A 26,324-nucleotide genomic window follows, 5' to 3' on the forward strand; every position below is an offset into this window, starting at 1 on the left:
TTGAATGGATATCTAGCTCATGATACTGACGACTGTAATTCACAATCCAATTTAGAAAATGAGAAACTAGACTGCAATAAAAAGTGCTTTGTTCATAAGAAGTTTGAGGCTTATTATATTTTTATGAATATATGTTCTTTTGAGTCCATATGGATAACCCTTTTTTAACCTCTAAATATAGTACAACGGTAACACTGAGCATTTCATCCAGGGTACAAGTAATCTAGCAACAAAAATGCCTGTGTTACAAGGTTTGAGTTCAAATGTTCAAGGGTAGAATTGGCTGTAATGGTATATCTGTGAAAAAAATAAGCCTGTGGTGAAGTTGGAACCCCAGTGCCAAAGCACAACATATAATTGGGCCTAATTTTTTCCATATGTATCAACAAAAACAGTCTTTGCTTCCATGAGAGATGAAAGCTTCCCTTTCTGTCATATTTTTATTTTGTATATAATTCCTAACTCTTTATAATTTCATAGGCTTTTTAAAAAAACATGCCTAGATTTAGGGAGAGATGAGCTGTCACCCTGGATTCAAGTTTATATTTCTAATAGAAAAGCCTTTTTTGGTGGGGAAGGGAAAACACAACTCTTTCTCCTCTCCTGCCAAAAAGGCTACTATGTTCAAATCCTTGCACAGTGCCTGTGGAATATCCAAGTTGGCATGGAACAATCCATTTGTGAATTGATTTAAATACCTCATTTAAAATAAATAATCTAGTGGAATTAGCATCATAAATCTTCATCGAATAAGCTTACTATTTATACAAGATCGAAGAAGTGTTAAACACGTTTCTGTTCTGTTGACAATGTATGGTGTTGTTTTCCCCTTCTTTCAGTTTTATGGTAAGTCCCAAATAGATGATACATATTTTCTTATGCATTTTTCTGTCGTTTGATGTGGTATCTTTGCAAATAATCTCTTTCTTCCTCCTGTCTGCAAATTCAGCTAATGCGTATGTGAATTCTCTGAAGACTGACTATATAAATTATATTTCACCAATGCATTAGGTTATGTTATTAGTAGGTTATATAGCTCTTAAATAATGTTAAACGTTTACACTTTTAGTGGCAGGTTAAGAAAAGTTTTGCTATATATCCTTGCCTCTTTTGTGTGCACTTGTAAACACACACAGACGTTTGGGTGCCCTCGTACATGGTGTACAAACAATCAGTCCACCAAATGCAGCGTCTCTTGCGGGTGACATAGAGGTGATGGCTGCTAGATCTATGTGCTTTGCCGCATACGTTTCTGTTCCTTTCTCCACACCAGTCTTCTCTCCCTGTGTACATACAGCCCCTAAGATGCCAAGTGTTTAGGAGAGGGCAGTTAGCTTGGACATTGTGTGCTGCTTAAACAGCCTTTCTGTGTGTCTTCTGAGGAAGGAAAACAGTAGAGTTCATGGTAATGCCTTGCAGGATGCCAGCTGTACCTCACTGGTTTACTAGTTCACCTCACTTCAACTCTAGCTACATCTAGAATTTGTTTTGTAATTTATTATTTTCTTGACCTATTCCATGGAAGCAAAAGCTTTTTTTTATTTTATTTTATTTTTTTTTCCCTGGCCTTACATCTATACAGAATTTCTTTTGTTTTAGGTCTGGATATTTTGCTAGGGGCAGAGTTGAAAACTTCAGTGGCAATGGAATCCGCTGTCATTCAAGTGACTTTTAACGTTCTCTATATCAATGGCTGTGCAGAACTGGATTTGACTGTAAGCTGAAGCCATCTTGGAAGTATTCCTCATCACATGTTATGTGTCCTAGAAAGACAAGGTATGCAATGCGGTCTACCTTATCCAGATCAAATGACCCAATTTTACTCTAGTTTTCTCTTTGTTGGTTGGGGAGAAAGAAAGATGGGACTCGAGGAAGAGGAAGAAGTATTCCTCTTCCAACACAGCTTGAAAATAGCCAAAATCAAGGGAGGCATGTCCTGGACATGGTAACGTATTTACACGTTTCCCTGCTGTAGTAGCAGTCTCACACATTTTTGCTCCAGTTAAGAGACAAGAAGCAGAAGCCTGCTCAGTACAGTGAAGCAAAGAAAGCTTTCTACCTTCTTCTGTTTTCAGATCAACCAGAGAAACATTCCTCTGGATCCTAGGTGACCCCAAACCTCAGGACCCTCCTGCAGCAACAGAATCCTTCTGTAGCTCCTTTAGACACAGGAGCTGCTAGTTATGATGTACATAGCCTCCGGGTACAGAATCACACAGAATCACAGAATCACAGTATTGTAGGGGTTGGAAGGGACCTCTAGAGATCATCGAGTCCAACCCCCCTGCCAAAGCAGTCTCCCTACACCACGTCACAGAGGTAGGCGTCCAGGCGGGTCTTAAATATCTCCAGAGAAGGAGACTCCACCACCTCCCTGGGCAGCCTGTTCCAGTGCTCCGTCACCCTCACTGTAAAGAAGTTCTTCCGCACATTCGTGTGGAACTTCCTATGCTGTAGTTTCATCCCATTACCCCTAGTCCTATCCCCACGCACTACTGAAAAGAGACCAGACTCACCACTATGGCTCCCACACCTCAGGTATTTATAAACCTGAATCAAGTCCCCTCTCAGCCTTCTTTTTTCAAGGCTAAACAGACCCAGTTCCCTAAGTCTCTCCTTATAGGGGAGATGCTCCAGGCCCTTCACCATCTTAGTGGCCCTCCGCTGGACTCTTTCCAAGAGATCCCTGTCTTTTTTGTACTGGGGAGCCCAGAACAAAAAGTCCAGTACAAGTCTTCCTTCTTCAGTAGTCTGCTTGTCACCTGATTTCAAGCAGAGACCAGCCCCAGAGTCTGGTTCCTCTTACCTTTACTGCATCTGTTCCCTGAATGTCCCATGCAGACTTCTAAAATCCTCTGCTGCTATCTCCACCTTTGTAAGTGTATCAAGAGAGATGAGCCTGGACCTTATGCTTACCTTAGATTCAAATTAAAGATATTTCCCACCTCTTTATATTTGACCTCTTTCTAGAACTTCCTGTTAGTCCAGGACCCCTTCTACAACTAACGACTGTATTCATCCTACTCACCTATGTCTAGTGAAATGCAGCTCAAGGTGACCACTCTTCTATCACTTCCTTTATTGACAGCCACTGGTTCTGTTTGCCTTCATTAATGATTGTCCCCTGCTTGAATCACCTACATTTATTCTCTTACTTTGTTGCTTTCACACAGATCTTTCAGACCTTCATCTCTCTGTATGCTACTTTTTTTTCTGCGGCATTTCCACTCTCTCGTCTTCTTATTTTGGCAGTGTGCTTTTATTACAGCCTCTGACCCTCTTCTTCATAAACTCCATCATTTTGGACTCCTTTTACCTTTTCAAAGTGGATGTCTTAAGCCAAAATTTTAGGAATGTAATTCTGGCTCTACTCAAGTCAACTAGCTTAGGATTTTTTCCTCTATCTCTGCATAGTTTTTTTCCCATGCCTTTGGGCACTATTTGCATATATAACCTTTGCATATGAATCTGTCTCATTAAGGAAAAATAAGCTGAACTTACTCCAGTCTCTGTGTAGTCAAATGATTGATATATGACCAGTACAGACTAACAAAAAGAACATTCTCCAATGAGCATATTGCTTTGATTACTGAGGTTTCTAGAACGTCCAAACGCTGTACAAAATGAATAACAAACATCAGATGTCTGAAAAGTTAACTCAGTAGAAGTCAAGGAAATAATGCTTAGTAGCAACTTTTTACAAAGAGTTCATATTTTTCTATTAATGGAAAATGACACAAAGATGCCCTTAGGCCAGCTCAGTATTTGTATTAGTAAGTGACCAAAACTGTGTGTCAAGTCACTCACACACATACTAATCACTTGAGTTTGTAACTGCTTCCTCTGCCTTCCTGCCAAAATATCAGCATTAGGAAATTGTGACTAATGGTAAGAAAAAAGAACACTGAAACACTTATCTTAATAGGCACTATATCCGTACAGTCTTTATAGGTGCCAAAGAAGAAAATAAAATACAGTTTGATTAACCTAAATAAGATAGAGTGTGAATGAAGGAGCCAGTTCCTTTGAAACATAAGCAAAAGTGACAAGAAATAAAGCTCCCACAGAGTCTGCTTTTATTACTTATTATTTTTTATTACATTTGTTAGGGATGTGAATAGTGTATGTACTCATTCCTTTAACACAGAATCAGTTTTGTGCACATACAGGCATGGAAGAAAGGAAAGTCTACAGTGCAGTGTTCATCTGTTTTGATTTTTGGATATTTTTACTCTTTTAAAAATCTAATATTTCTGGATAAAATTTACATCCTTTGTTCCCTTGTTTAAAAATAATGGAGAGGGGGATGGTTTGTTTTTTTTTGAATAATTAGTTGTGGCGTCTGATTGTATAAGAATTGCTCTATTGTTTGGACAGTATGACAGTCTCTTGTGTTTTAAGGATTTTTTTTTATTTTTTTTTTTATTTTTTTTTTCAGGCAAATGGCTTTTGAGAATGGCAGCATTTCAAGATTATGAAACTGCTGCTGATGGTAATGGTTGTGAGATAATTAAACTGTCCACAGTCTCTTTTTTTTTGGCGAAACTGAGACAAGGGTAGTTGTGATTTCATCAAAGGCTTTGTTTGAGCTCTGGCAGCTGGCAATGCAGAGCCCTCTGCTAGCAGACTGAGTACCATCCTGAAGAGTTTTCACTATGCATTTCCTTCATCAGCTGCATATTCGTCACATTTCATCTTTGCCCATCTTGTAAGAAGGCTAGTTATCTTCTTGGTGTTCTTTGTTGACAGGATGGCCAATTTGTTCTCTTAGTAGTAATGTATTAAAACTGGCCTTTGGAGGCTTCTTAACCAACTGTTAAAAGGTATGAAAGGCCCCAAAGATAGGGGCCACATTCTCCATGCAGTTTTCCTTGCCTAACTATGTAAGAAAGTGCCATAAACTAGATGTGCCCCAATAATGACAGTGTCCTAAAATTGTAAAATATATTATGTCACTACATTAAAAATAAAAAGGTTACTTTTCTTACTTTAAAGAACTGCACAACTCATTCTCTTATCAGATCAGTACGCAATTGTGTGATTTTCTGTAATTATATAGGACTCGTGAAAAGTTCAAATCTGCGGTTTTCATGTCTAAAGCAAAGCTGGAAGTTTTCACAGATGATTTTGTATGTTTGAGTTTGTCATGCAAATAACAGGTTATTTACTGCTACCTAGAGAAGTGTTGCTGTAAACTGAGTCAGAGATTAATGGAGTGGAGCTATAGTGTGGTGCATAAGCTATATGTTCACATCAGTGGTGGCACACTTGTTCATTTTTCTTGTACATCTATTTACTGCTTATCATTAATAACTCACGGGGGATGATTGGCAGTTCAGAGATGTGTTTAGGGACGACATGATCATAAATGGAAAGTAAAATGAAGAAAAAGTTAGAAGGAAAACAACATCTGTACTTTGAGGAAAAAAAAAATAAAAAAAAATTGAAGGATTTGGAGAAATCATATAATCATAGAATGGCCTGGGTTAAAAAGGACCACAGTGATCATTTAGTTTCAACCCCCCTGCTATGTGCAGGGTCACCAGCCACCAGACCAGGCTGCCCAGAGCCACATCCAGCCTGGCCTTGAATGCCTCCAGGGATGGGGTATCCGCAACCTCCTCGGGCAACCTGTGCCAGTGCGTCACCACCTTCTGAATGAAAAACTTCCACCTAATATCTGACCTAAACCTCCCCTGTCTCAGTTTAAAACCATTCTCCCTTTTTCTTTTCGCTGTCTGCCCTTGTAAACAGCTGTTCCCCCTCCTGTTTATACACTCCCTGCAAGTACTGGAAGGCCACAGTGAGGTCTCCCAAGAGAATTCTCTTCTCGGAGCTAAACAAGCTGAGAAAGGGAACAGTTAAGGAAAGTTAAAGGGGAAAAGTTAAAGAGTAGTGCATGGAGAGCAGTGTGATTCAGTTTAGGCAACTGAGGGACATGGAAGTCAGTAAACACTCAATAGAGCTTCATACATGAATTGAATGACACTAAAAACTAAGAAATTGAGAAAGAAAATAGGAAGTCAGCAAGTACTGGTGAACAGTGAGCAAGACAAGTGGCCTTAAGTCTGTCTGATATAAGGTCTAAAGTGTTTGCAAGTAGAGCACTATGTGAATAGTAAGTATTTCTGGGGAACTGTCACAACTGAGTAGCTGTGATTCTTACAGTGGTGTGGAGGCAACCGATCTAACAGAGGGGTCACTCCTTGCTGGAAAGAGATTTTTCTCCTTTCCTCCTCTATCTCCCCAGTTATGGAACCCTTTGCCTTGCCTTTGGGCTAGAGCTTTGTTGAGCACTCAGTTCACTAAACCACCAGAAAAAAAAATTAAAAAATCTTTCTACATTTTCTGCAGGTTTAGCTTTTCTGCGGGGTTGTATTGATTTAGTTGTGCAGTCTGATGAGCTTTTAGCATAAGTTTAGCATTGGATGGGAGCAAGAAACTAGAATAAGAGACAGGAGATAAGACAGAAGTGGAGGGGTTCAGCAGAATTGTATATTCTTGCCTAAATTCTTAGGGTGCTTGTTTTACCTATCCCTAAGCAGTTGCTGCAGTTTTACGATGATCTGAATCATTCAAGTTCTAAATGATGCTGAAAGAAGTGAGAGCTGTACTTTCATCTCGGCCGTGTGCATTCCTTGCCTCATGATGACACCACTAAAGTCTGTGCAGTGGCATGGACTAAGAAACAGTTTCAGATGAAAAGCAAACCAACAAAACAGATTTATTTTCCTCTGGATCCATTCCCCTGATCTGGCGTGTGTCATGGCTGCGTGAGCCCTGTTCACAGGGTAGAAGGCAGGGTTTGCACTCCTGAGTAGCAACTTGTACTTAGTTTCCACCAGGAGTAAAGCCATGCTCACCAGCTTTCTGGTCCCCACTGCCTCAGATTCTGGTTCTGTAATGTGGATCTAATCTTGCCCAGAGGGAAGAAACTTTCAAATAAAGAGGGAGTTCACTGAGATATGGTAAAACTTAACGTGTTAAGTTCTTTAAGCTTTTTGGATGAAAGGCGTTGTATAAATAGTGTTTGCATTAAACGGCAAGAAAACACTGTTTGAAATTTCAGGAATAGCTGTGGGAAATAATTTTACGTCTGTATAAGGAAGGCATGTTATTTTAAAAGAGGGAAAATACAGAGAGAAAAGTTACAGCAGAGCAAAAGACAGTTATAATAATGCAGTAATTCAAGGGTTTCGGTTACACAAAATAACTAGGTCTGTGTTCTTTAGGAAAGAAGGGGATCCTACTGAGGTAAGAGGGATTCCACTCGATATGTGTGTAATTTTTGAGGGAATTGAAAGAATGGGCTTTTAAAGGCTTTTGGAACCTGACTGGGGTGGAAGACAAAGAGTTATGAACAAGATGTGAGACATGCCATGTATGAAAATAATTGAGGAGGAATTGCTTCTTGCAAAGATGGTTGTTAATATTAAATAGCTTCCAGAGTGAAGACAACAGAAAAGTGAAATAAATAGTGTTTGGGTGTACATTCAAAAGAAAATACGTAGTCAACACAAGTAGGTTTAAGTTAGAAAAATGTCCTTAATGGGTTTTTAGATTATCTGAATGAGTGGAAATCTCTGTATAGACAATTCTTAGACCACGGTTGTAGGCAACACAAGAAAGGAAAATATTTGCCACACCCTGGTAGAATCAGTTTACTATGGAAGTAATGCCATGCATTTGTTGACTGTAGTAGAACATGTACATAAAAAAAGATAACAAATTTATGGCTGTGTTTCAGTGGAATGTATTGTATTTTTATCAATCACTAGGCCAGGGTGTGTTTATTTGCTAGCTGAATTACAGTTCCATACTTGAGCAATATTTGATGTATTATGCTCTCTGGCTTCATGCAAGGTATTATTTTGGTTGATGTTATTGTGTTCTGTCAAAAGCACACATGCATTCAGTCAAACCGAGCACATATTTTTATAAGCAGATGGCAATTACAGTGAACATATATAGGTCAGAGATTGGGATTTCCTTCCTTTCAACCACAGCCTTCTCTTTTCCTGGATAGTTACCTCATAACATTGAAGTAGTCATAAGCAGTCATGCATACTTGAGATTAAAAATGGTTTCTCACAGTAGTGTTATATGACTAAATGCCAAACCCCCAAAGTACACTGAATCAATAAAAATTCCTCTTGGTCTGAACTGAGTAGAGTACTACTGAAGCAAAGTGGCCATACAGTTTTATGTACCCACATCCCTCAGTGCTCTCTTGCAGGTGATGGTGTTGCAGATTTCCTCCCCTAAGTTCCAAACTGTAAAGGAAATTAGTGAGGGGCAAATCTCTAAAGATTTGAAGTTCCATTACTATAGTTTTTCTGTTTGAGGATATTTACTCATATTGTTTTGATTTAGAAGCTAAGCTGGGAATTTCATGAGAATGAGCATTTCCATGGGATTTATGGGATTTAATTACCTTCTGCTTGATATGCTTTACATGTTGTAACATGATTTTAATAATGCCTCATGTTTATGCTGTTTAGAAATGCATTTCTTATACAGTCGTCTGTTAGGCTTTCCGTTGTTTTTGTTCAATGTATTTAGAGACTAGAACTAACTCTCCAATAACAGTAGATTGCTGTGCTAGTTCTGTAACTATAGATTCACTGGAGGTTCAGGAGTTTATTATTTTTTGTCTATTTGATAAAAGTCATCTGTGTCATGAATCGCATACAGATAGATGGCTATGATCTTTGAGAGCAGCGTGGTCTGAAATACTGAGAAAGCATTTTGAGCAAAGGTAAAGAGAATGAGGCATTAGAGGCATTAGTATGTTCTGTCTTGTTTAAATTGGTTATTTTGATTAAAGGTGAAGGTAGGAATTGTAGAGACACTAAAATCAAAACAAAAATAAAAATAAGTTAACTGAAATTGCAAAAACTTTTGCTTTGAGGAAAGATTTATGTAGGTTTTTAGTTTGTCCAAATTGCTCCACCTATCCTTAGAAACACTAATAGTACTTTGGATTTCTATAGCACCTTTCATCTGAGAACCTCAAAGCACTTTACAGGCATTAATTTAATTAAGTTTCACAGCGCTCCTGTGAGCTAAGTAATGTTTAAGTAAGGATCACTTTGCCCAGCACTGAAATGGAGCCACCCCTGGGGTGGAATGCGGTAAGTATTTAATAGTACTTAGCAACACTACACAACAGTTCAGGAGAAAGCGTGAAGTACTGTATCCCACTGGGACTCCAAAGTGAATATTGTTAGTCAGCATGTCAGCGTTTGTTTAGAATGGAAAGTTTGTCACTTTTCATTTCTAATAGTAGGCTAAATTCTGCCACCTTTCTGATGAGTGCAAAGAGACTAGGAACATGGTTTTTGGTCCTCCCAAGTGATCTGTGCCTAACTGTAACTTACCTCACAGTGCTGAGATGCTCAGTTCAATGAGTTATCCCCTCTACTAAACACGGTCTCTAGTACTTTAATGTCTTGATAGTCAGATACTGATTTAAAGAGAGGAGTGTGCCATCTGCTCTGTCATCAGCTGTGGACTGGTGGTTCCCTTTTATCCTTGGAAGTTTATCATTCAGGTACCACACTGATCCAAGTTGGGTTTGTAAGATCAGAGCACAAGGGACTCTCAAATTATGTCATGTTGCTGAAAAAACTGACTCCATTTCTGATAACTCAGTGAGCTTTTACATTCAAAACTCAGCTAAGGCTGGTTGTGTTTGAATCAACTTAAATGAAAATCTTAGACCCACAATAAAACCTTTTTCAATTATTACTCTACAATACAACCAAGCTGCTTGTAGGGATTTCCCTTGAAGAGTAGAAGTTTATGGAATATTAACTTTGTACATACTTAGCATGACTTCTTATATAACTTAGGTGGAGAGAATGAAAGGGATTCATGTCAGTGGTGCTCAGTAATTGCTTTGGGAAACATCTGAGACATTTGAGCTGGCACATTCATAGATCAGCAATACATCTGTTATTGAAAGTGGAAGGCATTTGCATCTGTAATGACGACATTGTCTTAAGATGGGAAGAAATTGCTTTATCTTTTGGCTTTGGTCTTTTCCACCATATTTTGCATCCCCTTTCTGTATGTTTTGTTTTATTATCCCACCATACCTTTCAAATCACTTTCTTTTTAACGCAACATTGAATTCTTCTTAATTTTTAAAGTAAGTAGTATAAAGGGAATACAATGAGAAATTCTCTTCTGTCAAAGCCAGTGGGCAGGTGGTTCCCATTACAAGCTCAGCTGGGGTTTTCACAACTAAACTACTCCACTCATCTCTGTCCTTTTTGGTGTAGTAGTGTGTAGAGGAAGTGAAACACAGTCCTGACAGATAAGGGATTACTGAAATGGTTTTTGTCACAGTTTGGGGATTAGGTTCAGTTATGAATCCCATTAACACTGTCAGTCCTGTTCATGCTTGTGACAGTCACAAATGAGGACATTCTGCTGGCCGGAATTTGTCACCTAAGGAGCGATGGTGGGGGCACACTGTCTGGAAAGATGCAATCACACAATGTAGGTATCAAATGTCCCACTTGCTTGAACAATGGGGCCTTTTGCAGATGGAAATATTGTCTATATACGTGCTGTCACTTCCCAGGCCTTCTAGGGGAGGGAAGACTATGTGTCTTTCTGAGTATGTGCCTTTCTGAGACAAAGGCCTGCTGGAAATGAACCCTAGTTTTCTCCAGCAGTGACCACTCAACCAAATCATAGAATCATTGAATGGCCTGGGTTGAAAAGAACCTCAAAGGTCATCTATTTTCAACCCCCTGATGCGTGCAGGATCACCAACCACTAAACCAGACTGCCCAGAGCCACATCCAGCCTGGCCTTGAGTGCATCCAGGGATGGGTCATCCACAGTGTCTCTGGGCAACCTGTTCATGTGTGTCACCACTCTCTGAGTGAAAAGAAGAAAATTCCAAAGAAGAAAAAATTTCTCCCTGAGGTAGGAGAATAGTTTGCAGAGATGATACTCTGAAGAAGACATGAGGTCTATTAGAAAATGAAGCAAGGAGATGATGGTTGTGGTCCATGCGGGTAACAAAGAAAAAATAAATGATCAAGTTTAAGCTGAAGACAGTAGCAGAGAGATGAATGAGGCATGATGTGATATGACAGAGGCAGACAGTCTTGAATTGTATGGAAGAGATCACAAAGGATTCTTCAGTGGTTTCCAAAATACTAATGCTAGAGCTATTGAGTAAGGTATCAGGCATCAGGGTTAAAAATATAATGAAGAGGGTACCCTTCTAGGTGATTTACAAATTGTAGAATGCCTTACCATAGGATGTTGTGGAAAATAGATTCAAACTGGTTCTACTTAAAGTTTAAAGCTTAATTGTGTAGGAAGAACTAGTCTGAGAGCTAATGAAAAGCGAATAATAATATAATAATAATATTTTTAATTTACAAAATGTTTACAATTTTACAATAGGATGTACAATTATGAGCAGTAAAATATGCAGTATTGTTTGGAAGAAAAAAAATAGGAACCACTGCTTTTTATTTCAGCAATTATCTTTTTAAGTGGACAAGAAAATAGAAAGTAAGTTACATCCATGTTATGTATATAAGAAAATCTGTTTATTTTTTAAATGTTGTATTTCACAGCTTTTTTTTTTTTTTTTTTTTTTCCCCCGTGTATATATTCATATAGAAGGAAAGCAGTGGAATTCTGGCTTCAAACTTTAAGACCTATTCCCGGGTTAATTTTCTTTATATTCCAGAAATAACTGGCCTCTGGGTCACTAGTTTTGAATGAATTTCCTCTTTATTTACACAGCCATCCTTAAATTTGGTTTCCTATTTCAGTGATAGAACAAATCTTTCTTATTGTTTGAAAGAGTTCAACAGATGCTTCAAACCAGAAATATGGGCTTAACTGGCAACCAACCTGACCTGTGGCTTAGGTACCAGAGATTATATTGCCTCAGCCTCTAGCCTTTTTGGTCACAAACTGCATACTGTGCAGTATTCTTGCTGTTACTTGTGGGAGATTGTTTATTTTTATTTTTGCAAATCAAATGCAAACCAGGTGGTGAAAGGCTAAATAGCTAAGCTGCAGTCAGGAAGTGGTTAGAAACAAAGCAACAGTAGCCTGTTGATTCTCAGCTGGATGACCCGATTGAGGGACCTGGTCCCAGTGTCTTTACTTTTTAAATTGTGAAGCCACCATCTTTAGCAAAGTTATCTTCTGCATAGCAGCTGACAGGAATGGCCTTAGGGCTAGAGTCCTTGCTAGAAGACGACGTAGAAGTGGATATAACTGTGTTCCTGGTATTGTTCTTACTTTGTTGATGAATGTTATATTTTTCTGAAATGCTATGTTTACACTATGAATTCTGCTGCCTCAGGTCAGTCAGAGTCCCACAAATCTGGCTGAAGATTTCACCACCATCCACTGTCTTCAGTCGGTGCCCTCCATGAGAGGTGGCAGAGGTGCCCTCATGTTTCAGAAACAGCCTTCTTCCCTTTCCCTCTTACACCACAGCAACTTTGTGCAGCTAGATTTCCATACTCCCTGTATTCCCACACTGTGGGCAGAAAGGGTGTTTCTAGGACATTGCAGAAATGTCCAGTTTGTCTTCATCTTCCCACAGATTGCCTTTCTGAGCTGAGAATTTCTTGAGAGAGTAGCTTATTCCACCCTTGTTACTGTGTTATGACACTGAAGCTGAATGTTTCTGGGGAAATGTTTACCAGTGCTTTCTACTGCAGAATACACCCATCTTAATCAGTAGGGACCTTTCCAGTATGAAATTCCAATGCTCAGAGTGCAAATTTGTAGTTTCATTTTGCCAGGGCACTCAGCATCTCCACTCCATTCTTCCAGTGACTGACATACAGCACCTGACTGAGTTCCTATTCCATCCAGAGAAGCAAATTTGTTTTTTAAGAATGTACTGTTATTTTGTAATGAAAATGATCTGGCATTAAAGTGACTTATTAAAGCAAATTTTTTTGCATAAAGAGAGTCATCTGGCTTTCTAACATATTAATAAAATAAAGATAAGTCCACCAAACTATTATTTGTCCTGCAGAGAAAAATCTGCTGAAGCTGAATGTGCATTTTTGTCTCCTTAGTTCCATAAGCACTCTCTGACAAATGGGAAAACTATCATGCTGGCTATCATTTGCTCAGATATGTACTTTACCTAGATTTAATCCTTCTAAGTACTGACAAATTGAACTCACTATCAAAGCAATGACGATTTCAGTAGACAGTGTGCGTTGAATTCAAGATCATTATCTCCTACTTTGTATGATGCCAGACATGAGATAAGTGATCTGTAATGTGCATATTACAGCTATTTTTTACTTCCTCTTTTGTTTTGTTTGATTTAAAGTAGAGATGAACAAAACCAGATAATAATTTTAAAACCAGTGTATTGCACATGTACATAACTGGAAAAAAATTTGACCTAGAAATAAAGGGCAATTTTTGAGCAGAAAGGTATAACTTCCTTACAGATGTGTTCCATTCTTAACATTTTTACATCAAAAAACTCAACTTGAAACTAAGGTCTTGTTGAGTAGATTACTGGATGAAATTCTATATTCTTTTTTATTCCAGACATCTGACTAGATGGTTGTATTGAGATCATTACAGTCTAAACCCTTCTGTTCTCTCAAACCTGTGGGCAGCAGAAGATTGTTGACATATGTTTTAATGTTACCATACTACATTTTCTTAACTGGTGTGCCCCATTAAGGTGTAGCACTATAAAGGTTGCTTAATGATACCCGGTGTTCCTTTAAAATAGTGTAATTGTGCACAGTTTAGCTCCAACAGTGTTTTCTGCATGGTGTAGATTCCCATCAGAGGGTTTTCCCACCACAGAGGTACTCTCTGTTTAGTGTGCCTGTTTCAGATGCATAAACTGTGCTTTCCTTCCTTGTTGCTCCATCAAAGCCTTGCTGTGGTGGTGCAATCCAAGACTGTATGGTGACTGACAGAATCTCCCCCTACCTTGTGCTTGTGAAGATGAGGTTTCCCAATCAGTACTTCATCGAGAACTATATATTTAAAAAATTATCTCCCGATTATTTCATCTTGAAAATGAGCACCTGTCTTTACACATCTTTACTGTAAAGTGTTCACCCTGTGGATTCCTGTTCTTTTCATTCTTGTGTCTCTTCTCATTCTCTCCTGTCAGTGAGAGTGTCTTCCACTGGGCAAGATTATTCTTGTCATTCCAACTGAAATCTTGAATTAGCAACTCCAGGTTGCAGGTGATGAGAATTTCCTCAAGCAAAGATGTAGAGAAAAATCTCTCAAGCTTTGCTCCGAGGGAAAGAATAGAATAAATGACAGTCAAGTACAGCCTCATGGAATGCTGTCTCAAGGACTCAAGCCAGCATTGCAGGTAGGCAGAGGCCCACAGAATTCACTTTCTGCCAGTTTCACAACCTTCTCTAGGTCCTCAGAGAGGCCTAGCAGGCTTACAGCTCTCTTGCAGAATGGCAGCAGTGAGCTGAGGCATGTGGTGGAGACCCTTGTGCCAGCACTGTGTGTGCAAAGGTGTGCCCTGGGCGCCCACCAGCCTGTTAGCCAAGTCCATGTGGGACAGAACTTGCACTGTGTCATAGAAAGCTTGGAGTTAAATCAGGCATCTCCAGCTAAAGGGCATTTTCAATGTCATCTCTTTAAGTGATACAATTTTCAAAACCATCTTTTTTTACTGAAAGCTAACAACCAGGGTATTTTTGTCAGAGATAGTGAATTTAGTCCACCTTTTTAAAATGACATTGGCTTTTCAACACATGGCATTTAATAAAATAAATGAGCAGTGCAAGGCATAGTTGCTGTTTTATTCGAATTTAATGCAAACCTCTAAGATAACAATGCTTGGTTATGGATGTTTCTCCAAGCTGAGTATATAACTCAGTGTCAGGTTGTGAGCTTTTGATTTTGAGGATGTTTATTTGCAAAAATTACTCATCGGAAACTACTCTGTTTGTCAGGAGGCCAAGCAGAATATGCACATATTGTTATTTGACACTAAATTGAATGTATTCAAATGGGGTATTTGGATTTTCTGAACAGGATTCTCCCAAAATCATAATTTCAAAACATCCACTCATTTCTTATCTAAGAAATACTTTCACTTTTTAACCTTCTTTGAAACCTTGAGTAATCATAATATTTGCATTTTGTTCTTCTCTCCATGCCCTTGTTGAACCCCCATGGCCAATTACTGATGCATTTAAAAGAGATATATCACAAAAAATAATCTCATATAAATTTCATGGAAGTTGTCAAGTGACTGTAAAGGAAAAGTTCAGATTTTTAGGGGAAAAGTTCAAACATGAATTTAATAGTTATCTGTTCTGTTTGATGTGGTCTTGTGTAAGCACAGCCTTACCTCAAAACCAGCCTTATTTGTGGATCTTGCTTAGGAGGTAGTCAGTTGACTTGAAGATCGGCTGAGGGTACTGTGAGGTGAGATAAGGGCACACAGGTGGATTTAGTTGGACAGACTGGGAGAGGGAACATGCAAATCTCTGAAAGAAACACATAGGAAACCTGACCATTCTTTCTGTTGTTCCTCACAACCACAATTCATTTTACAGTGACATTGCCAATATGAAACTTCCTAAAAAGGCTCACTTTTTAAATATTATTTTTTGTATTTTGATATAGCTGAGAATGAAAACCTATGATAAAATCAAATCCTTTCCATAAAGCAGTCATACAACTCTCTAAGTCAGTTGTGATGAAAAAAAAGCACCCAATTTCATTACATTGCAGCCCCTGTATCTGTCAGAGTTACATAAGGACCTGAGAAGAAGTTGCTTCTGCAGACAAAGGTGACAGTTCTTGGCAATCGCAATTTCAAAAGAAAGCTGTTCATACTCTCACTCTCCGTTTTATTGTTTAATAACAGCCAGGAGCCAAATTTTAAAAATGATTGTGAAAATAGATACTGTGAGAGTGAAGGAATGGAAGGTGCCAGAAACGTAACTCATCATTTAATGCTTCAAACCATTTCAAGTTGATTTATAGTTTTTATTTTATCTGAACAAGTTCAGCTATTAGTAGATTTATGTTGTAAACTCTTGCTTTATCTTTGTTTTTCTTTCTCTCTGCTACAATTCAACATGATGAGATGCAAGTTGCCCTTTTATCTTCTTCTTACTTTAAAGTTAGCAAAAAATGAATGTGGTAGAAGTTTTGTTACCGACTTGTTAATCTTTAATGAATATAAAGGATGATACTATCTACTGTTTACAGTGTTAAAGAAAATGGTCTGAATGTCTTCCAGCTGCCAGATCAAATATAAATAATAGTGACAGTGCAGAATTTGGCAGAGTGAATACATGTACGTATGTACATGATTATCTAATTATGTGCTATCGTGGGCATATTTACATCATGGTGGTAAAGTTATTTTTGAGTTTTAATTTCAAGTATAGCATCCTCTAAGATTTCACCAAGCATATAAGAAATTAGAAACTGCTAATTTCAGAAAGTTTTAATTCTCTTTTCTTGTAATGTCTACTTGTCAATTGGAAATGATACAAGTAGAGCACATTTCATTAAGAAAATGAGCTTAGTGTTCTCAGTTTTACCCAAATTGTACAGCACAGCTTTTGGTGCAATTGAGTGGCGTTGATTTAAGAGAAGTACAAAACTGAATGAGCATAGAGGCCTTATTATTTGTTAGTGAACTAAAGTATATGCTCAGAGAGATGAGAAGCCCTTGTACTGCTTCCCACTTGCTTCCAATTTTGCTGCTTTTATAAGCATTGGCTTTTCAGTACAAAACTTTCCTAGAGAAATTCTGTTCTTTCACATTATGTGTAGTTGAAATGCTGCATACTTCTGCCTTTCACCTGTGTTAATTGTGTTGACAAAAGAAGTGAGATATTTTGTCCTCAGTAGACAGAGTGGTCAGGACCCCAGGTGTGTTAATGTGCAAGAAGAGTTTGGACACCCTTCTACGTACATGGTGAAACACTTAGGTTGATCCTCATAGGTCCCTTCCAGCTGAGAATATTCTGTGAGTTTATGACTCTAAAATCCCTTGTTATGTTGCATGTTACTCTTGTGTTTTTGCTATTGACCAAAACCTACTTTTAAGGAGAAGTGTTTCTTTTTTCTCTGTCTAATTTTAATGACTGCTTGGTAAATGTTGACTTTTGAGTGTGGGAAGTCTTAAATAAGTTATGAATTCAGTTCTTGTGAGTTCTAGTGATATGATGAGGGATCAAATTCATATGTTAAGGAAGAGGTCATTCCAGTCCATGGAAAGTATTATTTTCATTGAAAATACGTGATCAGATAGACTGTTGAGGATGAGCTTTCCATTCTAAAGTTATACAGAATGGGGCTTGTTCAGGAATTGGAAAGTACTAGCTCAAAGATAAGATTTAGTGAGTGCATAACCATAAATCCTCAGTCTGATATGGCTGATACTCAACTCAGAAATGGTGAGCATTGTAACCTGATTTTGTCAGCTTAGAAACTAACACGAGGTTTGTAGAGGAGTTGTTAAATTTCAGTTTACAAAGTCTGTGTACAATGTGCAGCTCTGTTTTGGAACTGAAGTTACAGTACACTGACAGGGCATTTTTCAGTGGTTTTAGCCTGATCTGGGGTTAAAGAAATAAAGGGTGAGTTAAGTTCAGTTATCAAATACTCAGTCAAACAAAAAATAAGGCCTTCTTTTTCATATGGTCTTGGCTGGTTCAGAAGTGCCAGAGGAGGAACTTAAGTATTAAGGGTGTTGAAAATTGCTCCTAAGGCAGAAGCCAATGCTAATAAACAGTGTTGGAAGTATTGTGAAAGGTTTAAGTATAGTCTGGGTTATTGCTATTACTGTGTTAAATCACAGCAATCAAATAGCCAAGCATTGCTTTGAACGATTAAGTGGAATGACCATCAATGAAAAGCCTTCAGGCTCTGTTGCAGACACAGGGACGGGTGTGGCCGTGGTCAGAGCTCCCAAATGTTACTTTGGATGCTGTTACAGATACAAAGCAGGGTGTTACATGATATTTCCAGAATCTGGCAGATTTTAGTTGGGTTGGGATATTTTTTTATGTACCTTGGCAGGCATGTACGAGCCTGCAGTATTGCAGTACAGCAATTTGCATTAATGGCTGAAGTAACACCTACTGGTAAGGCAGAGGCAATCAGCTACAGGCTGCTGCTGACTTATGACTTCAGTTGACTCATGATCCTGCTGAGTCTTGCAGGTCACTTTTTGCTCCCGCCCTGAGGCTATTGCCAGTACTTGTCATCATTTGAACACACATTGAGAAAGAAGAAAGTTGTGGACAGATGTGCAGATGCCTTTGAGAAAGATATACAAAAGCCTTATATTATTTCCTTTAGCTTATTAAATTAATTAAAATTATTTAGTCAAATGTATAAAATCTCTAGATGGATTGCAGTATTAGAGCTCAGTGTGTCAAAAGGGCACAGAAGGACCTCTCACAAACAAGTGATTTATTTAAAGCTGTAGTTAGACTTTATTATTCTCCTTCTCTTGTCTCTGTCTCTTATGAAAGTGCAGGGATAAGTAAATGAGACTTGAAATGCACTGGGTTTGGGTTCTGTCACGTGAAGGTGGCATTACATATGGGATAAAGAGATTTTTAGATCATTTTTAAGAGAGTGAATATAGGTGGAGAACATTTTGGCTCTGACATCTGGAAGGTAAAGGAGGATTAGAAGTATTTCTAGGAAGTCATTCAAAACATTGTTGGCTTCCATGGAAGGTGGTGTTGCAGCACCTCAGAAGAGAGGGATCTTAGTGTGGTCCAGTTTTATTTAACAAGCTTTCTGTCATTTAATGTATCATCTCATTTGTGATGTGTGATAGACGGGAGAATAACTCATTCTTTCTTAAATCTGTAATTTGTTAAAAGTGAGTAGACATCATTTTCCAAACTACTGCATGAGCACTTGTTACACATATGGAATTCTTCAGGCACATTGATTTTTTTTACAGCAGAATTTGAATTCTATGTGGATGAAGAAGATCTGGCCGGGTTATGTGTGAGCTGGTAAACTATTCTGCCATGCTAAAAGGAACTTCGTTTTCCAAGCTTCTTGGTAGTCCTGCTGCAATGCATTAAGTGTTGCTAATGCTTGGACCTGTTTCAAAAGTGCCTGTGTCTTACTTGTGTTCCTAAAGGCATGAGAAAAGAGAAGATGATCCCCTAAGTAGTGTATTTGAAACTTTGTAACACATTGGTTTTGTTATTCATATGCTTTAATGTTTTTTTGTTCATCATTTAATAATTCTAAAACCATAACTTGCTCTTCTTTTCATCTTCACGCAGAATTAAATGAGTGGCTTTCACACTTTCACAATCATGGATTTCTGCTGGCCCATTTCTTGCAGATGATCTTATCTTTGCACCTCTAGCTGAAAAAAACTGCAAGATTTATGTTTATTTTCCTGTTTAATGTGGTTTCATGGGCTGCAGACCATGACTTCATGGATGACAGATTGGAAAACTGTTACACAGCACTGCAAGTAAGGGTTAAAAGGCAAGAAGGGCCTGTAATTTAACTCACTGCTCCTCTCAAAGCATCTTACACATAATGTATATTACCATTCTTCCAACAAAATCCCTCATTAGAGAAAGAAGAGCAGCAACTGCTAACACACTGAGAGAGAAGCAATTGCATACATTTTGCAAGATCCTAGCAGCAGACAAACTGCCTCTGCCTACATTTTGATAAATCTATCTCAATAACAACTGTGTGATCTTAACTTCCTTCCCTCCCCCCCCCCCCCCACCAAAGTACCACCTTGAGAGTCCAGTAGGGCTTTTGTAGCTCTGTGTGAACTTTGATGTAAAGCTCTCCCACAGTGAGAGATCAGAAGTGATCATGAGTTGGAGCAAAGACTCCTTTGAGAACTCTTTGGAGACAAAAAAGCATCTGTTTCTTAAGGAAGTATAAGTTAAGCAAATTTGTATCAAATTAAATGTAATGTGTGATTAGGTGTTTCCTTAGATGATGTCACTGGGTTCTTTTTGGATTAATAAATAAATAAATAAATATAAATCCATACCAACATTATTTGCAAATCATATACACAGGAAAATGGGAAAAAAGATCTTAAAAAATCATTTTTCTTTCAGGGTCAGTACTGTTCATTAACATTTATATTTCATTCAGAAGAAAAATGAAGATTTTTTTGTTATTATTCTGTTTTGCTTCCTTCACTGGAGTTCTTTTATGCTGGTGTTTAAGATAGTATCAGCAAAATTAAGGAGGAGGGGACAGAGGAAAGGGAAAGAATGATACACAAAGCATTGTTTAGGAAAGCAGTTAAGGCTGTGCTTGGATTCTTTGTTGGCAATGTGCTTAGGCATACACCCAGCTAATATCAATAGTTTCAACACAGTACTGATAATTTTGATTCTGCTGATCTCAGTTGATCATATGCTTCAATGACTGGAATCAGCTTTCTGAACTGGAATTGCAACTGATTCAGTATTGTGCATAAGTGATTGACCGCTCTCCCAGCGAGCAAACATGAGTCTTAGAACTCTGGCCTATGAGCTGCTATGTAGGAATAGATTTATATTGTTGAGGAAGTCTTTCAGTGACTTAAAGGTAGCTTGTGAAAATGTGAATCTCTGCCTTCTTGGGAAGACATACAATATTGCTTAAGTAAATGAGAACAAATAACACTGGCCTAGATGCTGTCTTCAACCATAGATTTGTGAGCCTTATCTGTATCAGGTATAGAAGAATAACGTTAATTCGGGTATAAAAAAGAACATTAAGATTTCACCGACAGACATGTTACCCTCAAGGATGACTGAACTGCCTTTAGGTTGTGTCAGGTGGATGAGAAGAAGACTGAAGGTAAACAGCCCCAAAGGTGGCTCTTTCTCTGTTATATAGCTGTAATTGCTGAGTCTAGAAAACCTGTCTTTCAGACTTCAAAAGAGATCTTTTCTGGGGGTATTAATTGGTAATAATTGGTAACATTATGCTGCTCATATCAAAATAAAATAGGAGATCAACTAACACCTTAAAATCTTACTGTGAAAATTAGGCACTGCTTCTGTGTGTGTACATGCTTGAGGACTCCTTAATTTAGTGGAATTACTTACACATAACTGCAGCAAGTGCTTGCAGTATCTGATTTTAAATATATATTACTATTCAAAGTAATTCTCTGTGGCATTACACTTTAACTGTGTTGGAATTTGACATTTCACTTCTAAACACTCTGAGCTGGTGATTTAAATTAGAATTGGACTCAGTGATCCTTGTGGGTCCCTTCCAACTGAGGATATTCTAAACTTCTGAATTTGGAAGGAACTGCGATTCGGTGGACGAATTGAAACAATGCTCAACGAAGGATTTCTTTCTCTCTATATTGCAGTGTTTGTTCTGGAAATGGTTTACCAATTGTTCTCCTCAAAGTATCTCTCTTTGCATTTGCAGTTTGGTTCAGCCACTCCACCTTATTGATAATATGTAAATAACTTTATATAACCACCAGAATAAAATTGCTTAGTCTTCAGAGCATCACTAGAGTTCAGTTTGAGAAGCCTGTGATCTAAGGCAGTTAGTTGTGTCGCAGTAGACCTACTCATTTACATGAAGTCAGCCTTTTTATTTTTCAGCATTGTGCTTGCAGAGAACAGTAATTTGAATATAACTTTACAGTGGAAATCCCACTGCAGTTTTCTGAACATTTGCAAAACTGAATTGCCTGTCTATAAAAGTTCAGCTTGTTTTCCCTGAAGTCACAGAAAATGATGAAAGCTATATTACTCTCCTGCAGTCTGACTATACTTAGTTTTTATTGCTTCCTGAGTGCATGAGAAAATCCATACATTTAAAACTGTTACTTTCATCATTTCAGGCCTTAGTTGGAGGCATGTTGGCTTCCAGCAGTCCTTCTGGAGGTGCTAAAAGGCTCAGGCCTGCAAAGTGCTGCCCTCCCTTTGGTTCTGCCAGTTTTGGTGCGAGCATGGAGGGCTCAGAAATTACTTCTAATTGTTCAGAAATGCACAGATTTGGGCCTTAATAGGATCATCAAATTTGAGTTACTTTAAAATCTTTTTTGTGAGTACTGAAATTGCCATTCTAGCTACTATTATGAGGATCACTTGGTAATAGTAGCTAAAGATATCCAGGGGTGTAGTTTCCATCTGTATGAGACAAGACTGATATCAGTGGAATAGGAGTAGAAATAAGGAGAATTACATATTTTAGTATAGTGAGCTGTTAAGACAATTAAGAACACTTACCGGAATACTTAGCAAACTGCTGTCTCATTACACCTCTAACCCCTCAAAATCATCCTTTGTGTTTACAAAGGTAATATCTCAGGAAAACAAGCAAGTGTCCAGTTAGACAAGAATTTATCTGTTGTTTTAACACAGTCTCTTTTATTTTGTTCTTTTGCTTTGAAGCCAACACTGAGACTTATCAAAAGATTGCACATGGAAAGAAAAAACTCATAGAGAATTTTTCTCATATAATGTAACTTAAAAGGAATGTACAAAATTCAAGTTTGGAAAGTATTACACAGAAGTATTACATTTTCCTTTGTTTTTCTTTTTTCTTCTTCTTCTTCTTTTTTTTTTTTTTTTTTCTTTTTTTTTTTTTTTCCAAACACATTTTCCTTCAAAACTGCCTCCTTAAGGAGCCTTTTCTCCCACCAGACTCCAAAGGAAAAATGACATTAAAGCATAAAATCCTGTTGGATGCTATTTCCAGAAGGATCTGTGGAAATACTGAATATGATTTTATCATTTTCACTGCAATGTTCCATTGTTAAAAGGAACATCGTACTGAAGGGTATTCAGTTGCTGAATGCTTGGTGGTAAGCAAAACTAACGTTTCTTTGAATATTACAAAGCACATAGGAATCTGTAGCACCTCAGATCTGTTGTATGATAATAGGAATTAGAAGTGGAAAACTCCTGTTATATCAGCTTGACCATCTCCTTGACGCTGCCAAATAGTTGTCTTCATTGCAGTACTTGGTCTAATTTGCAAATGTCATAAGTCATATGGCTTCCACCGCTTCTCTTGGAAGAATATGTGGTATTAAAACAAGCTGAATAGTCCTTTCCGTGATCCTTGATTCCTTTCCATCTTCTTGATCCTCTTTGGTATCTCTTCATTGCACTAAACAATTCCTAATGTTACTTTGCCTGTAGCTATTTTCTCTTTTGTGTTTTCCATGGAATCACACTATTATTTTCAGTGCTCTATTTGGATTTTATTCTATTTTGTTGTATCTTTTTAGTACTGAGAAGCCGTGGGCTTATATGTACTGTTCTCTGGAGACAATACAGAAAATGTGGAAAATCTCTACTGGAGAAAGTCATGTTTACGTAACTTATTCTGTGGCCATAGAAGTTATGCTTGCAGTAGGAGCACAGTGTAGGTCCTGAACACTTGCCTGTACCATAAAAAAGATGCAGTGATTTTTTTCTCCCCTCCATATAAATCTAGAATACTTCTTAATCCACACTTTTCTCAAGTTGATGATGGCCAAAGCCTAATATAGTTAGCATGTGCATTTGTTGAAAGCTTCATTATGGCAATTATATCGTGAATGAAGGATAACTGCACTGCTTCGACTTACTTACATCAGGCAAAAGCACATGCAAATGAGTAGAGCTCTGTGAATGTTTTTTAAATAAACTAAATTATAGGATTAGAAAATGTGTTATTCTGTGACAAACACTACCTCCAAAGATTGATTTAGTTTTCTCTTTTTTCTCCTGGAACTGAAATATTTTGCCTAGTTTGGGACCTGTTAACTGACACTTCAGTGTGAAATGAAAATCCAAAAGATTTTGGAAATATGAAAAATGCTTAAGGAATTTACAGTTGTACGGCCAAATTGATCTGACAAATTCAGCAGGAATCTGACAGATGGCTTGTCTGACCTACATCTGCATCTTTCAGAGTAAAATATCTCAGCTGCAAAGTTTGCTTAATATTAGCTGAAGTTACAGAGGTAAATGATGAATGATGCTGTTATCAGGGAGATTGTAGTTCTTCAGATGTCAGTTATGAGATGCGGCCAGCCTGTAAGAGTACAAAGTATCTGTAATATGTACATCTCATACCCATGAAGGATCTTAGGTCTTCCTGCAGACTGTTGCTGGGTGGTAGATTCCCTACCATTCATATGAAAATGGTGGAAAATCTTGCCCTAGAGCTAACTTACTCCTGGTGCTTTGCCTATCTGTCATGGTGATTACTTGTGTGTGTGTGGGGAAAAAAAAAGGGTTTAGTTAATAGTCAGCTGTCCAATCTGTCTGTCTGAGAACTCAACTGAACAGCACAATGAATCAAGCAGTCAGAAGACCATCTACTATGGCATTACTTCTCCCCAGGAAAAAGCAAAGAATTTTATCTATGTTAAGACTCTGATTTTAATATAGTTTGATCTATCAAACCTTAATGTACATAGCCCAAATGTACATATTGTTTTCTGACAGTAAATTATTAAAGAAACAACTTTTCTGAAATAGTTGGTAGGATTTTTGGTCACAGGGCATGGTAAGATGTAAACCTAATGAAGAATAAATTTCTACTAAACAAATTCTTAAATAAATTCTAATAAGTATTCTATTGGAAAATAATTAAAAGCATTGACATTTCTGTGGCCATAATTAAGTTTTAGTTTTTTTCTTGTGCATGTTTGCCTTAGAATTCACTGAATTAGTTTACTGCCCTAGCATAATCTGGTAGCTAATTAGATTGAATGGAGATTTGACAACTGAGGGACAAACTCATTTTTAGGGATTCACTTCCCAGCAAGAAATAATCTGTCCAAGCTGAATTGTGAATGTAGTTATCTTCAAATGAAAACAATCAATTCTCTAGAATTAATTTACAGGTTTTCCTAGGAAAATATTAAAGATCTGGTAGCTGATTGTGACAAGCCAGGTATTTGGGGAAAATAAGCACCTTTCAGTCAAATTTTAGTCTTCACTGAAAATGCATTTCCCACACTAATGACCAGTTACTTTATTTCACAACAGATAAAATGCTTTTTACACCATTTGTCTCCCTGCAAGCACATTCAGTTTGCTTTGTAATAATCTTTGGATTATTTTTTTTTCCCTAGTTGTTCCTGAGTGGAGTTCAGAATACTGTTATTAGAGGGCTGCTTGCAAAGCTTTACATTACTTCAAACTGGCCGTCATCCCATTCCTCTTGTTCTTTTTTCTGTGTTGATAGCTATGAGCACAAGCTAGATCCTTTTTTAGAATATACTTATTTCCAGTTCAATTTTATGTATATATGCACATATGACAGTATACAGAGATATACACGAATAAATAAATAAATATTGTCATGGTTTTTAGAAGAAGAACATTTTGTTCCTGGGGAATTTTTGGTGATGTTCCTGGTTGGTTTTCCCAGTGTTCAAGTTTTGTAATTTTACAGTAGATAAATTTCATGTCTCTTGGGCATTCTCCAAATATAAAGCTGAAGGACATGAAGAAAGTACAGAAATGTACAGGATTATATAAATATGGGACTCTGAACTCTTAACAGCTTGAGTGCTTTAGTAATCCTAAGATCTGCAACCTGTTGCATACCTCTTTACCTTTCCCAAAACAGATGGGCAGTAATTCAATCTACTTGTTTATTCCTGCTGGCAGCTCTAATGTTTTCTTGGTGCTGTGGTTCTCAATAGATTTTGTATTAGAGATGTGAATGGATATATGTGTGTACAAAAGAAGATGTAATGAAAGTTAAAGGTATCAGTATTAAACAACATAAGCACGCCACAGATTATTCATTAGCAGGATAAACTTGCTAAGAGGGCAATTTAGTTGCTATACTTCAGAAAATAAAGAAATAAAAAGTTGCTTCTAAGTTATTGTGACTTTCCCTAATGCACCCCTTTTCACACTCAGCCTGAATGGCAGTAATGCCCATGTCTGTAGAATCTCCATTGAGGATTGCAGCCTAGGGACACAAATGCTCAAGAACTCCCTGAAGTGTTTACAAGTTAATTAAAAAAATAATAATCCGTGAGCATTTGTTAAATGCTGACATTGTTGTTACTTGTTACCTCCTTGGTGCTTGTTATCTCTCTTGTGTTACACTGCTATTACATCTTACACTGCAATTACATGTCACAATTAAGTCAGAATGACAAAAGAACATTTTGGCAACGTTTATAAATGCTGTTAAACTCAAGGTAAAGGCTACAGTGCTATATTGCAGCAGTTTGGAAACTGCAGTGATACTAGTTTTGTGTAAATTGGACCCATTGTATGGCAGTAGAGGACATATTGAAAAGAGAGTAAGGGAAACTGTTGTCTCACATTATCCATCCTGTGGTGTAGATAGCCCCTTCA

At 37.7% G+C, this 26,324-nt stretch overlaps 1 protein-coding gene across 14 annotated transcripts in view; it reads left to right on the forward strand.

The window, feature by feature from the left end:
• Positions 1-26,324, forward strand: part of BBS9 (Bardet-Biedl syndrome 9) — a 257,151-nt gene that overhangs the window by 222,398 nt on the left and 8,429 nt on the right. For 9 of the 14 annotated variants that reach the window (XM_085539988.1, XM_085539990.1, XM_085539987.1 and 6 more), the window contains one exon: positions 4,439-5,434. The exons of the other annotated variants lie outside the window; for them this stretch is intronic. In XM_085539988.1, coding sequence (XP_085396114.1) covers positions 4,439-4,560 — 122 coding nt within the window. In that variant the 3' untranslated portion in view covers positions 4,561-5,434. Of the gene's footprint in view, positions 1-4,438; positions 5,435-26,324 lie in introns of those variants that run through there. 14 annotated transcript variants of the gene reach the window in all.

The sequence above is a fragment of the Coturnix japonica genome, chromosome 2, assembly GCF_054131305.1.
Source record: "Coturnix japonica strain WE chromosome 2, WE-NBRP24, whole genome shotgun sequence".
In the NCBI taxonomy this organism is placed as follows: Eukaryota; Metazoa; Chordata; class Aves; order Galliformes; family Phasianidae; genus Coturnix; species Coturnix japonica.